Consider the following 13,187-nt stretch of genomic DNA (forward strand, 5'->3'; position numbering starts at 1 on the left):
ATCGACGAAATGTAACTGCTAGCGCCACCTATCTTTTTGCGCTCGAACTAAAATAACATATGTCATATTACAATACCCGGCTGTTTACATTATAATAAATGTAAAATAACTAATTTCTTCTTATTATAACATAAATACCTCTCCAAACTAATTAAAATGTGTAGGTATTATTATAAATTATAATGTTAATGCAGCTATTACTATAAATTTATGTATTATTTCGTTATTTTTAGGTCATGCAACATTATAACCTCTGAAAGTTATAAAAACATTTAGAATTGTTATTAGAATGTTCTGCAAGAAGTTGATTTTAAATTTGTTTACATACAGTCAATCTACAAGGTATAATGTTGCAATTGCACGTCGAACATACCAAAAAACCTCAATTAATTACGCACAAAACAAGAAAAAAGAAGATGATAAAAAGCCACCAAGTGAAGTTACCGTAAAACATACATTTGAGAATGCTCAGGTAAAAAATAGGAATACTTACATGGATATGGTGCAATTGTATATTGATCATGATGTGCACAGAAGAGGTCATGTGGAATTCATTTATTCTGCATTAAAAAACATGGAGAGTTTTAATGTACATAAAGATTTAGAGGTTTATAAGTCGTTGATTGATGTGCTACCAAAAGGAAAGTTTCTTCCAACAAATGTGATTCAATCAGAGTTTATGCACTATCCTAAACAGCAGCAGTGTGCTATTGATTTATTAGAACAGATGGAAGACAATGGTTTGTGTTTATTTAAACTTTTTTGTATTAATTTATTGATATAATTGGTTTAATTGAAAGGTGTAATGCCTGATGGTGAAATGGAAGACATGCTGCTAAATGTTTTTGGCAAACGCGGTTTTCCACTGCGGAAATATTGGAGAATGATGTATTGGATGCCAAAATTCAAAAACGCTTCGCCTTGGGCCGTGCCCAATCCACCTCCGAATGATGCGTTAGAACTAGCCAAAATGGCGATTAGTCGAATAAGTAGTCCTGATGTACAAGCCCAACAAACAATTTATCAAGTATGTTTAATATTAACTAATTTTTTTTTATAATTTTATACAAATTCTGCTTTTAGACTTCAGATATTGCTGATTCAATAGACGATACGTGGATTGTCAGTTCACAAAGCCCCACACAGAAAGTATTACTATCACAACACGATCCAAAACAACCAATTTACATTGAAGGATCATTTCGGGTCTGGTTACGAAATAAATGCGTGAATTATTTCATTTTGCGTGGAAATCCCAGACCAGTTGATAATTCGATAGAAGATTCAGATGGTAGGCAACACACAATACAAAATAAATTAATATTAAAACTGTTTAACTGTGTAAAACTCTTTTCAGATGTTAGTAACATAAAAGTACCAATCTTTAACTTTGCATCACAACCGAAAAAACTGGTAAAAGTACCATCTGTGCACGAACAATCAGACGGAGTAATTTATTCTCTTTGTGCGACTGGAACTTCCAGCAAAGATTCATTATTATCCTGGATCCGACACTTGGAGAAAGATAATTCAGTGTTACAGCACTGCCCAGTTGTTTTTACGTTACGAACCGCAGAGAAGGAAGTATCAGTCGTGACAGAACCGGAGCCAGACAAACTCGATGCGAAATAATGTACAGTTTTATTTAGAAAAGAGAATGAACTGAAAGTATCGTAAGTGATTGGGGTAAACAGCGAAAATTGTTGAAATTGAAACAATATTTCAGTCTTCTAGCGATTATATGATGATAAAAAGATTGGTATGATGTAAGAATTATCTACAATTTGTTGAATATGTTAATAAATGATGAACAGGTCGACATAGAACAAACAAGCTATGAATACAAACCTTAATATATTATTTATATATGTGTATGAACATTTTCTTGCTTATCACTTATCACTACATCAAGTTGTTATTTGTTTGTGTATTTAACGTCGTCGATTCTTTGGTAAAATTGTTGGTTTATCAATAGGTAATTTAACAATTGCTAAGACTACTTGTTTTTAGACTTGTTTAGAGAGTTGGTAGATCCACCATTTTGAATTTTGCGCGATGTCACATTGCGTACCGAGATTCTGGTAATTGTTTAGAATTTAAATAAAATGGCAGCAGTTCAGTAAGTCACCAATAGGCCTATGTTTTGAATTCTTCTCTGTTTTAGGTGGTGGTGATGATGATCGTCTAGTTTTGGCCCCTGTTTCACTTTAGTTGCGTATGTTGACGAACGAGAATCTGATGCTACGAAGAAAAATCTTAGTAATAATTGTGGTAACGACGCCATGTTTATAGTTGTTGATTGTTTTAGTTGGTTTTTCGCTCAAAATGTATCGTAAAACGTTATGAACTACAAGTGTATATTTTGTTATTATCTTGTTTGTTTTGCGCGCAGCCGTCCTTAAACTAGGACTGAATGAGTTGACGCCTCCTTGAGCCATTGCATCTGCAGCGCGTTTTCGGCGGTGACGCGCAGCTCAGGATCCGGTTCAATCATGGCGTTGATCATCGAGGCGAATGGAATTGCATCCACACGTTTCCAGTCGTATTTCTCAACCAGAACGTCTTCGGTTTTCCATATGTGCAGTAATTGCAGCGGGCAGATTTTTAAATTACCTAAAAATCACTATTTTAAGCGGCCATTTTGTTTCAGATTATAAAAATTTACCTGTACTATCAAAATACCGACTAGATTTTCGTCCCCGACTGGAAATATACGAAGGAATACCACCCAGCAGCTCGTAAATCAGCAGGATGTGATCTTCGGAGGCGGAATAGTTTTGAGTGTTGCGCGGATTAAACAAAAACTCTCCGGTGGAGAGCTCAAAGGCGATGCATCCCACTGACCAAATGTCGGCGGGTAAGTCGTAGTCGCTGTCGAGAAGCACCTCTAATGCTCGATACTGTTTCGTTTGAATGGTGCCTTGAATTTTATCGTTCTGAAACAATAATCACCATTAAAAAACCAAATCATTATTGTTTTTAGGTTATACATACGGTCCAACAGGCATTTCCCATATCGGCGATCTTTACTTCTATCTTCGGACTCACATAGAGTTCTTTTTTGCTATGTCCACGGCGGCCATGATGCACTTCGGTCTCAATCGTTGTTAAATCCGATAATCTCGGAAAAGATGAACTTCTCACAACGTGATCACCATCGTATTCAGGCGAAACGTAGCTATTAGTCACGTGTGATTCAAAAGACTGACTTTCGTAACATTCTGAAGTAACTACAAACGATTTCTCATGATAAAATTGATTTAAATGTTGGTAAAATGAGTCTTACTGTAACTTCGTGGCATAGGTATGCCTAATTCATTGTATCTCGTTGCTTTATCCACCATATTCTTGATGTAGGCATCGTTTACCTTAATAAGGATATTCTCCGGCTTCAGATCAGTGTGAATCACTTTGCACTTGTCGTGCAGATATGTCAATCCCATAAGAACCTACACAAATGTTAGATTAAACAAAATGGCGGTGCATAAAATGGCTGCATGCGTACTTGTCTGATAATACTTTTAACGGCCCCCTCGTAGATACCCTGATACTGACTCTGCGTGATGAGATGCAGCAGCGAGGGGCCCATCAGCTCGAAGGCAATGCAAATGTGCTTGCCGTTGACGCTGTTCACATGATAGTAGTCCATCATTTCGATGATGTACTTCCGGCCTTCGTGCTTCGGCTCGATGTTGACGAGCTGATTCAACAGCTTGATTTCCTCGCGCGCCATATTCGCGCACATGTGCACTGACTTCACCACTTTCACAGCGACGTACTTTTCGCGCTCGAGTTTGTGCGAACACAGCCACACGGTGGAGAAGTGGCCGAAACCCAGTTTTCTGATCACAGTATAATCGCCCAGCTCCTCACCGATCGCGGTTGGTTTGTAACCGCCGGTGCGGTACTCGAAGACATTTTCTTGGGAGCCATTTTGATCGGATGGCATCACACGTAAATCTTCTTCGGTGTACTCGCTGGGTGGTTTACCTCTACTTGCACTATAAAAAAAAACAAAGAAAAATCGTAAAAAAACTTAAAATAAATTTTTAGTAAAAATTGATTAAAAACTTACTTTTTTAGGTATAAATATTTAAGTTTAGGCGCAGAACCTGATTTTACTTTAGGTATTCTAGGTCTCGGAGTTGGTTGCCTAACAATTTCGACATTTTCCACCTGATTAGCAACGATTGATGACTGCCCATTGACAGCAGGTTTCTCCCTGCGCACTTTGTAATTCCGCACGGTTTCCAACACGAAATTAACAATGAAATGCAGCACGAACGTCGAAAAAAAGATGAGGAAATAATCGTGCATCTTATCGTAGTCAAAAAGTACCTCCACCGCCGAAGAATTGCTTGTGGTGTTTGTTAAAATAGCATTTGAATCCGCAGGACAAAACTGCTCACTGGCACTCATCGTGTTACCAACGTCCGCGCTCAAATTAACAAACATCCGATGAATAATGAAGAGCAAGTGATTGGATTTCGATTCGATTTCAGTGACCAGATCCATGATTGTAGTGCTATCGTCCTCGCATCGCACAAAACTCGCACACCGAATTGATTGCAAAACGGTTTTTTTTTTGAAAAATAGTTTTCCTGGCACCGAATCAAGTCGCGCCGCGAATACTTTTCCCGTTGACTTCGTGGACACACACTGCACGCGGACGTCACGAGCGACGCCGCGACGTTACGTAATTACGTATTATTTGTTTGTCGATTTCGATTTTATTTATCGGCTCTTCGATTATTTACGCGGCGAGCCACGCGAACGGACATTGTCAGTGCGGTGGTCCGCGGCGGCGGCGGTGGCGTCTACGACACGAATACGTTTTTAGGTATTTCTATTATTTGCGGACGGCGACGGCGAAATGTGCGCGAAGCCGCAGCGGCAACAACAAAACTAAATAATTCCGCTTTTAAAAATGAATTGGAAACGTGGAGCACGTAGACGTAGAATTTTTGGCAGGATCTGGCGTGTGGCTACGCAAGTGCCGCAATTTTTGTATCGGTAAACATTCGGCAAAGCCGTCAACGAGCCAAAACTTGGCGAATTTCCGCTTTCAGACACAGAATTCCGAAACGATACGTTTTTGGGAAAAACAAACCGGTTATTTTTAGCGCCCTGTGTGTGTTGACTTTACAAAGTGCAATCAAATTCTATAATTAACCTTTGAAAGAAAAAAAAAACGCGAAGACGTAATTTAGGCTCATTTTGTGCTATTTTTAGACGATTTGATTTAGTTATGAATGAAATTAATATACATACTTCAAAAGTATCTCAACAATTCGATAACTTTTCATGTTTTTCGCCAACTTTCGCCGTAGTAAATCTTTTCGGTCAAAACAAACCCACAACTCTAGTTTTCCGCGATTTCTGCAGGTCTCTTTCAAGTAAACAAAACATAAATCTCGCTTTATTTGTGCAATTCGAATCGAAACTGCATTCTGGTAATAAAAATTGTAATTTGGTACTCACTAGTGTCTGTGTTTCTGGATGGAGAATTCCGACCTGCCGCTCATGGGAGAAAGCGACAAAAAAGCGTAATCAATAGAAATATCATCAATGGAGCTGCTGGCATAGTCGGGCATGTTGATAAGGCTGTGATGCGGTTCTCCATTTTGGCGATGACTGGTCCTCGGCAGCGTATCGCTCCCAATAACTCCCGAATCAGTCGAATCCTTCAAAGGATCGAAGAGTTCATCGTAACGCACGCGGTAAGCTCGTGGCAGCACATCCGATTCCACCTCGGGACGATCCGGACGTTGACTAAACCTCCTCCTGCGCGCTTCCGTAAGACTTGCCCCGGTGGGTTCCTCCTCCAGGTTGAGGTCCTCATCGTCCCCCACATCACTAATATAGGATATGGGTCTTTGAAGTGTCGCAGGCGGTTGCGTGGCCAGGTCCACACTACTAGCGTTACTGTTGCCGCTGTTGCTGCTGCCGCTGGAGAAGACGACGAAGTTGGACGCGTTCGGGACGCCCGCCTCCTGGTCGCTGTTGGACCTGGAGATGGCGGTGGCGGTGCCGCCGCCGCGGGCGGGCACTTCTGGCGCCAGCTTGACGGCCCACGACTACCACCTCCGCACGACTGTTGCTGTGGCCGATGCCATCGGGTGCAGCAGTCATGCTGGGGGCGGCGGGACGTGGCGCGACATTGCAACGCTCGGTGCAACAAACCTCGGGACTGTGTTTTGTGTGTGCTGTGGCGGCGGCGGCGGCAGCTGCCTTTGACGCGTGCGCGTTCCGCAGGTCGCCGGCACCGGCGCCAGCCGACTGAAGTCGATATTCGACCCTGGGGCAAAAAATTTTAATTGATTAACAACTCTGCACAAATATCCATTTGGAAAACTCTTAAAACTACTCAGACCTTGATAAGATCCTTAACATTTGTTGGAAAAACTTGAAGAAGTCTTGTGTAACAAAACATTCTTACAACAGCAAGTTTAAACTGCGCAAAAGTATTGATTTATTAATGCAATGCAGACATACTGCAATTGTTTCATGGAAATTGTCACATGTTGATATGCTACGTGTTTTATTATGCACAAATATATCGATTAGCAATAATTTTCAGCTCGAAAAAGCGCAAATAACTTCCACTCGAAACACGATTAAATAAATAAACTTTCGGATGCATTTAATGGCAAAACTAATGAGAATTTAGACGAAAATTGCATGCCACACGCAAACCCTACATTTATTATACAGCGCCTAGACATAGAACGAGAAAAAAACAAGTTTCGAAACCAATTACTATAATGAACTTTAATACTAACAACTTTTATTGCATTTATTGCACCTGCAGACTTGAATTTATTTTCTAAATTTTAACATAGATGTCGCTACCCATTCTATTCGACTGACTAAAACCTCAGCTGATCATTGTTGTACACGTTATAGGAATTCAGTTTACACAACCAGTGTGCTCTGAATCTCCTGAAACGAATTCATTCATTCCACTTCATCCATCAAAATTTGTTGTAAGTTAAATGTTTGTGTAATCATCATTGAGGACGTTGTGAAGGAGAATCAGGTTAGTGTATTACTCAAATATCTCTTCTTCAACATTCATGAATTGATGTAGAATATGGTTGAAACCTGAATTGGTTAATAGAGATTTAAAGTTTATTTAATCTAGGCATGAACTGGAGGTGCTAAAATGTGGATTTTTGGCTATGGTTCTTTGATATGGAAAGTCGACTTTCCCTATGAAGAAAAACTTGTTGGCTGCGTCAAAGGATTCTCCAGGAGATTCTATCAACATAGCACAGATCATCGTGGAGTGCCTGAAAAAGTAATTAAGCTGATTTTTATGACAAAAACTTGATCAAATGTCTTCTTATTGCAGCCTGGGCGAGTTGTTACTCTAATCAAAAGTGACAATGAGGTAGTATTTTCCTTCGTTGATTGAAGAATTGTTTTTCTAACTATTTTAAGATTTTGTTCTGTAGCAAGATGAAGTCTGGGGCATAGCTTACAGAATCGCTGAAGACGACATTCCACATGTAGTCAATCACCTAGACTATCGTGAAAAAGGCGGTTATCAACGCTTCAACGTCTTTTTTCATCCACAGAATAATCATGTTAGTCCCTTTGACATCACTATTTACCTTGCCACAACTGATAACTTTCAATATGCTGGCGAGGCCAGTTTAGACGCAATTGCAGCTCAAATTGTTGATGCTGTTGGGCCTAGCGGTACAAATGTTGAGTACGTTTGTAATCTGGCTGATGCCATGCGACAAATTGCGCCGGAGGTATACGATGAGCATTTGTTCACGTTAGAGAGCAAAGTATTGGAACTTATTGAGATAAAGGAACGGGAAAAGATTACCAAACAAATTAAGCAAAATTTAAATGAAGAAGAATTAGATGGAGATCTTTTTGATGAAGATGGTGCAGATCGGTAACGATCGTAGCACTTGTAGGACAATTGAATATTTATTATGCATTTAGATAAGAATTTTAAAGGAAGTATGGATGTGGGTTTTATTGTTTGAACTGGGAACTGGGTTTGAACATTATTGCATCAAATAAATACATTTATGCAACACTGTTGAATTATCTATATGACAAAGTAGAAAAATCATCAAATTTTGAGGGGTAGAAAAGTGGAAACAATAAAAATGATGTAAAGCGCATTGTTATTGAGTAATTATGTTACTTTAGTGACATACTGACTGAATTAAGTTGTATATTATTCTGAAAAGTACATAGTAGCGGCATCTCTGCTTAAATTCTCGACTTGCTTATAATCGGCATCTGGTTTAATTTGGTGGGCGATAGAAACACGTTTGAAGGCCAACTTTACGTGCACACAAACAGGGGCGAATCCACAAGTATGCGTCACGCACATCAAACAGAAATTTAGTTCTAAAACTGCTCCTAGATGTCGCAATCATGCAGTTATCCGGAATAAATCCGTATCAAACACCTATAAGAGAACAGTTTGTCAAGTTGTAAAGAAAGTGTGTGTGTATCAATGAATTTGAGAAATCACGCGATGCGCGAATAAAACATGGCGAGATAAAAAAGTAAACAAACAATATTCAGGTAGAAATGCTCGATTTATGCACGTATTTCTTATCATATTGAATATTTACTATTAAATCGTGAATATTAACTGGTTTACAAACCAAAATTAATAATTTAATGCCAAAATCACGCCGATATCTAAACTATTAATGCTAAATTTAACGATGAAGCACTTTAGTGCACATTTAACGATTCGAAAGGTTCTTAGAGTACCGTACACCGCTGTAATTTTAGTTTTGAGGATTCCGACGATCCTGATGATCACCTGCCGCATAAATCCCGCACAAGCACACGCAATCGTATTTACGATTCGATTTCAGCGCACAAATTAAACCGCGACGCGGCGCACGGCGATGCGGTAATCTCTTATAATCCAGTTATTGTGCGGAATTGCATATTACGTCGTAATTGATTCAAATAGACACGAGCGGACGCACGCACTATTCGTGTGCCATGCATTACATCAAATATAATTGCCTCTCTTGTACTCCGCCATTACGATGCACGCATTCGCATATTTCGAGCCGATCTAAGTACATATTACGACATCGGACATCGATATCACAGATACCGATATCCATAATAGTATAATAGCATAATAGTATAACTGCAGCAATGCATGAACATGCTTAACTAAAGATTCGAATGGCGAGGGCATAGTAAACCCTCTGATTCAATTTGATGTAATCCCAACATTTGCATTTGCATATATGATAAAATCGCTCGCTCTGGTCGCAGTTCAATCACTTTCCGAGCAGCGCATACAAAATTTACATTAAATTATTGTTTTACATTAATTACACATAATTGCGCTGCGTGTGTGTTTGTTTAGTGTTTACATAAACAAACATGGCGCCCGTCGAGTGCGCAGTCAATTGGACAAATATTCCGCGCAAATTTTGTTATCGAGCTGCGTTGATTTATAGTTCGGCAGAGATGCACACTATATCAATATGCGCATAAATATAAACAAACATTCACGTTCACAACGTGCGCGACATTGAACACAAAAAAACTGGTTGTTTATAAATGTTATCGGTATGTATTTTTATTTGAAAACAGAGATGTCGCATTATGTACATTTTTTAAGTAAAATATAAAATTGTTTCGCGTCATAAGTTTTGTAAATTTCGTTGTAGCGATCGGAAAGTTGTAATTTTATAAATCTCAATTGTCAGAGATTGTGATTACATGTTTGTATGTTTCATACGAGCACGTACATAGAAATCAATTGCTTCCGAACGATTTGGCGCACTTACAGCTTCCGCTGCGAAAATACATGGAAAGTTTTAACTTAAAGGCGCACTCGAAGGCAAATCACATATTCCAATCAATGACAAAGACGTTATTTGCGTATATGTGCAGTTTTCTAATGAAAACCCTAAATTAAAGAGAAAACTAGACAACAGAGGAGAATTTTTCAGATATTTTTGTCGTTTTTCGCTTTGTTTCGGATTTTTTCGGCGAGACAAACGTAAATAAACACAGAATATGCACTGTCTGACTTCAAGGGGTGTCGTCGACAGAGGGTCGTTCACTAGTCACGACTAATTGGGTGCTGAGCACAATTTCGTCTTCAGTTCTCAGCGCGTATTCATTGCTGTTCTTTTGCTATAATTTCAGCGACGCTGGTGACTTATTTTTATATTCCACGCAGTGAAAATGAAAAATGTTGCAATTACTTCACATCGCTTCTTATTTCTGCACGACTTTGTAATTAGTCGAGTCGGCGTTATTAATGAACTCATTGAAAACGCGATAATACGCGTGCGCGCAGCAAATGATTAATGGCCGGTCGAAGACAAGCCACTGATTTAAATATCTGCCAATATATGTCAAGCAGAGTCATAATTTCAGTATATATTCATTATTTGAGTAACAAATTGATTTCGACAAAGACGCGGTCCCATTTGCGGTCGCAACGTAGTAAATTTTAATGAAAAACCGCAATTCGCTAATAAATTGATCGAATCTGGGCCATTTTGCGACGCACAAGCATATCGCCGGTGTGATAGTAATTATGAAGTTACGATTATGTAAGCAAATAGTGTCTGCGATCAGCGCAGGTGTGAAAACAAAGCGCTGCAGCACAACCTTCGCAACCAGTCGCAAATCGTGCGCAAGTTATTATAATAATGGCACTTATAATGCTCGAAGACAATTTTATTTATTTATACGAGAAACTAGAATATTCTCATTTTACATGCAGTGAAACTTAGGTATACACACTAAATGACAGTTTAATCAAAACCTCAATTTCAACTCTCTTGAGTTTGGATTAGAAGCTGCGCCCGAACCTCGATTACAACTCGTGTCCATCACGAGCGGGTTTATCTGTGTGCTAATATTGCAACTTGCAACCTATTAATGCCACACGTGGTCAACTCCACAAGTCCACACTCGACCGCAAACTGGATGTAAACTGTAATCGCACGCACTCGATTCGGCTTTGCCTCGAAGAGACCAACAGTACACTAGTAGAGTAGTATATTGACAGACGAAACGCTATCAATTGCATCTCATTGCATGCATATTGCAGTTGCGATTGCATATTGTGTGCGGTGTGCGTTTGATTGATCTGCAACTGCCATGCCCGCGAGGCGTACCAACCAAGAGCAGGAGAGAAATTTCACTCCGCGTCTGTGTGTGTGTGAATGTGTGTGCTTCATGTAACGACGTGACATCTATTTGTTTTCATTAATTGCATCGCTGCGCACTAATTACACGCAATCTGTGCATCGCCAGCCATGGAAACAAAACGCTTTTCAACCCGAAAAAAAATTGAGTTTAAGTTGCTGTGGATTAGTAGTAGTGGAGAAGGTGCCTTTCACTAAACAAGTTTATCTAAATCTTAAGACGCAGTAAACTGCACAGTTGAGCAATGATTGTTTGCTGAATGCACTCGCGCGACCACTCGACCTGCGAGACAACCAGACAAGACACGTCGCGGTAGCTAATGTTTATTTATCTCAATCGGTGTGCTGGACTGTGATTTATTAATTGCTAGATAAACCAAGTCATAACATGACATATCTTTTAGAGTAATAAATTATAGACTACTGCATTGTTTTTTATTTTAAACAAAGAACCGAAGAAAAGTTTATTTGCGTTGAGTTTCTTTAGGTTGAATTTTCCGGGTAACAAAATCCGAACCAGGATTGCCATTAAATTATTTAATGCGCGTCCAGGAAGAGACGGGAATTTAATGTCGTCCTATCATCGTAAACTCGACGATGCATCACATTGACCTGGGGATGTAATTATCAAAGCGTGAAATGATCAAAACGTCAAAATTTTATTTTTTTGGATAAAAATAAGTTTGAAATTGAATAACGTGTCATATGTTTGTAACAACAGATGGAGTATTAGGCACTTCCTCCATTTTATATTCCCCTCTTCCTTTTACCTTGTTTTCCACCGTATGCCCTTCCGTTTTATTGGCGTCTATCTCTAAGCACCCCTTGAATATGATAATACTCGAATTAGTTATGAATCACACGCACACAGGTAAGCAGAATGCATTAATCTGCACACCTGTTCGAAATTCAAAAATTGTATCTGTTTGTATTAGAGATGCGTCTGTTGGAGATATTTTAGGGTCAATAGAAAAGTCAATATTAGTTATTGGGTATTAAGTCGAGTTAATCGATTGGAAGCAATAAAATTTTAAATTCATAATAGAAATCTATTCAAAAAAGAAAACTTTGTATTCGCGTTAATTGTGGTTAGAATTTCAACCATAACCTTAAAATTTAAACGTCGTGTCAACACTGGTGTTTTGTTTTGAATGCAAGATTTATTTTGACTGCACTTAACAAGTCAACGCCTCGCGCAGGGTGTTGTTATGTGCTGGCACTTCCGACTTCCGGACGCGTGGACAAGCTTCCACGGTTCCAAGTAAGTAATGCAGGAAGACGGGCGTAATTTCGAACGACGCTGCTACCCGCCGTGCGAGTATTTATTATGCTAGGACGCCAGGAGATTACGGTCATAAAACTTACATTACTACAAGGAATCGCAATCAAGACAACCGACGAAAATGATCACCAGTCTATGATCCATGATACTGCGCGCGTAGAAATTATTTAGGTACACTTGAAATTGCCGGAAAGCAGAGTTTGTGGTTCTTTAGAAAAAAAGAGTCGAAAATTGCGTCAAACGCAGCGGGGGTGCAGAAAGACCACTCAATTCGACGAATTCGCGTGCCAAACAATTTTGTCAACCCTTTTTTGGTCTCCAGACCTTCCGTTTCGTGACCACCGCCTAAATATTTTAATGTTTACGTCCATTGTTCACCATCCCCGGTCGGAATTCCAAATGATTCCCATTTGCTCCCATAAAGAATTGAAATTAAAAGCAGTCTGTGGGTGTTATTGGAATTTCCACTAATAAAGATAGAAAGCAATTATGCGCAGTCTCTGGAAGTTGGCAGACATAAAGAATATAAAGATACAAAGTTATGAAAGGATGGCCGATGCACTGTCGTCCTTTATCGCACTTTACGATGCGTTTTTCATTGCACATTGCAATTATAATATGAACTTGATTAGGTCTCACGCTAATGGCGGACGCGCGCGCCTTCTTTTCCACTCGCGTCGCGTGCTGTTTATGATTTATAATAATTAATATAGCGGCGTCGAGTTAAT

At 39.3% G+C, this 13,187-nt stretch overlaps 3 protein-coding genes across 5 annotated transcripts; 2 read left to right on the forward strand and 1 right to left on the reverse strand.

Annotated features, from left to right (window-relative positions):
* Positions 1–23: 23 nt before the first annotated feature.
* ECSIT (evolutionarily conserved signaling intermediate in Toll pathway, mitochondrial) lies at positions 24–1,833 on the forward strand. Its single transcript, XM_065309056.1, has 5 exons — positions 24–160; positions 234–740; positions 801–1,027; positions 1,084–1,291; positions 1,358–1,833. Exons 2-5 carry the CDS (start codon positions 290–292, stop codon positions 1,630–1,632), a joined length of 1,161 nt encoding a protein of 386 aa, XP_065165128.1. The 5' UTR covers positions 24–160; positions 234–289; the 3' UTR covers positions 1,633–1,833.
* A 2-nt stretch (positions 1,834–1,835) lies between these two features.
* On the reverse strand, positions 1,836–6,208 carry LOC135796931 (SRSF protein kinase 2-like). 2 transcript variants are annotated; one of them, XM_065309052.1, is made up of 6 exons: positions 5,482–6,208; positions 3,506–4,001; positions 3,287–3,449; positions 2,995–3,230; positions 2,666–2,936; positions 1,836–2,613 (listed from the first exon to the last, which is right to left on the reverse strand). In XM_065309052.1, the coding sequence occupies exons 1-6, from the start codon at positions 5,592–5,594 to the stop codon at positions 2,399–2,401; spliced, it is 1,494 nt and encodes a 497-aa protein (XP_065165124.1). In that variant the 5' UTR covers positions 5,595–6,208; the 3' UTR covers positions 1,836–2,398. The 2 variants fall into 2 exon arrangements, with proteins under 2 accessions (XP_065165124.1, XP_065165123.1); XM_065309051.1 differs by lacking the exon at positions 5,482–6,208 and adding an exon at positions 4,076–5,333.
* A 658-nt stretch (positions 6,209–6,866) lies between these two features.
* On the forward strand, positions 6,867–8,057 carry LOC135796934 (putative glutathione-specific gamma-glutamylcyclotransferase 2). 2 transcript variants are annotated; one of them, XM_065309058.1, is made up of 4 exons: positions 6,867–7,039; positions 7,131–7,300; positions 7,355–7,393; positions 7,458–8,057. In XM_065309058.1, exons 2-4 carry the CDS (start codon positions 7,166–7,168, stop codon positions 7,914–7,916), a joined length of 633 nt encoding a protein of 210 aa, XP_065165130.1. In that variant the 5' UTR covers positions 6,867–7,039; positions 7,131–7,165; the 3' UTR covers positions 7,917–8,057. The 2 variants fall into 2 exon arrangements, with proteins under 2 accessions (XP_065165130.1, XP_065165129.1); XM_065309057.1 differs by having other exon boundaries at positions 6,869–7,039; positions 7,145–7,300.
* The last annotated feature ends 5,130 nt before the right edge of the window (positions 8,058–13,187 follow it).

This window comes from Atheta coriaria, unplaced genomic scaffold (genome assembly GCF_025399875.1).
Source record: "Atheta coriaria isolate IRGN ID8LTWV9N9 unplaced genomic scaffold, Caltech_Dcor_3.1 hic_scaffold_8_pilon, whole genome shotgun sequence".
NCBI lineage: Eukaryota > Metazoa > Arthropoda > Insecta > Coleoptera > Staphylinidae > Dalotia > Dalotia coriaria.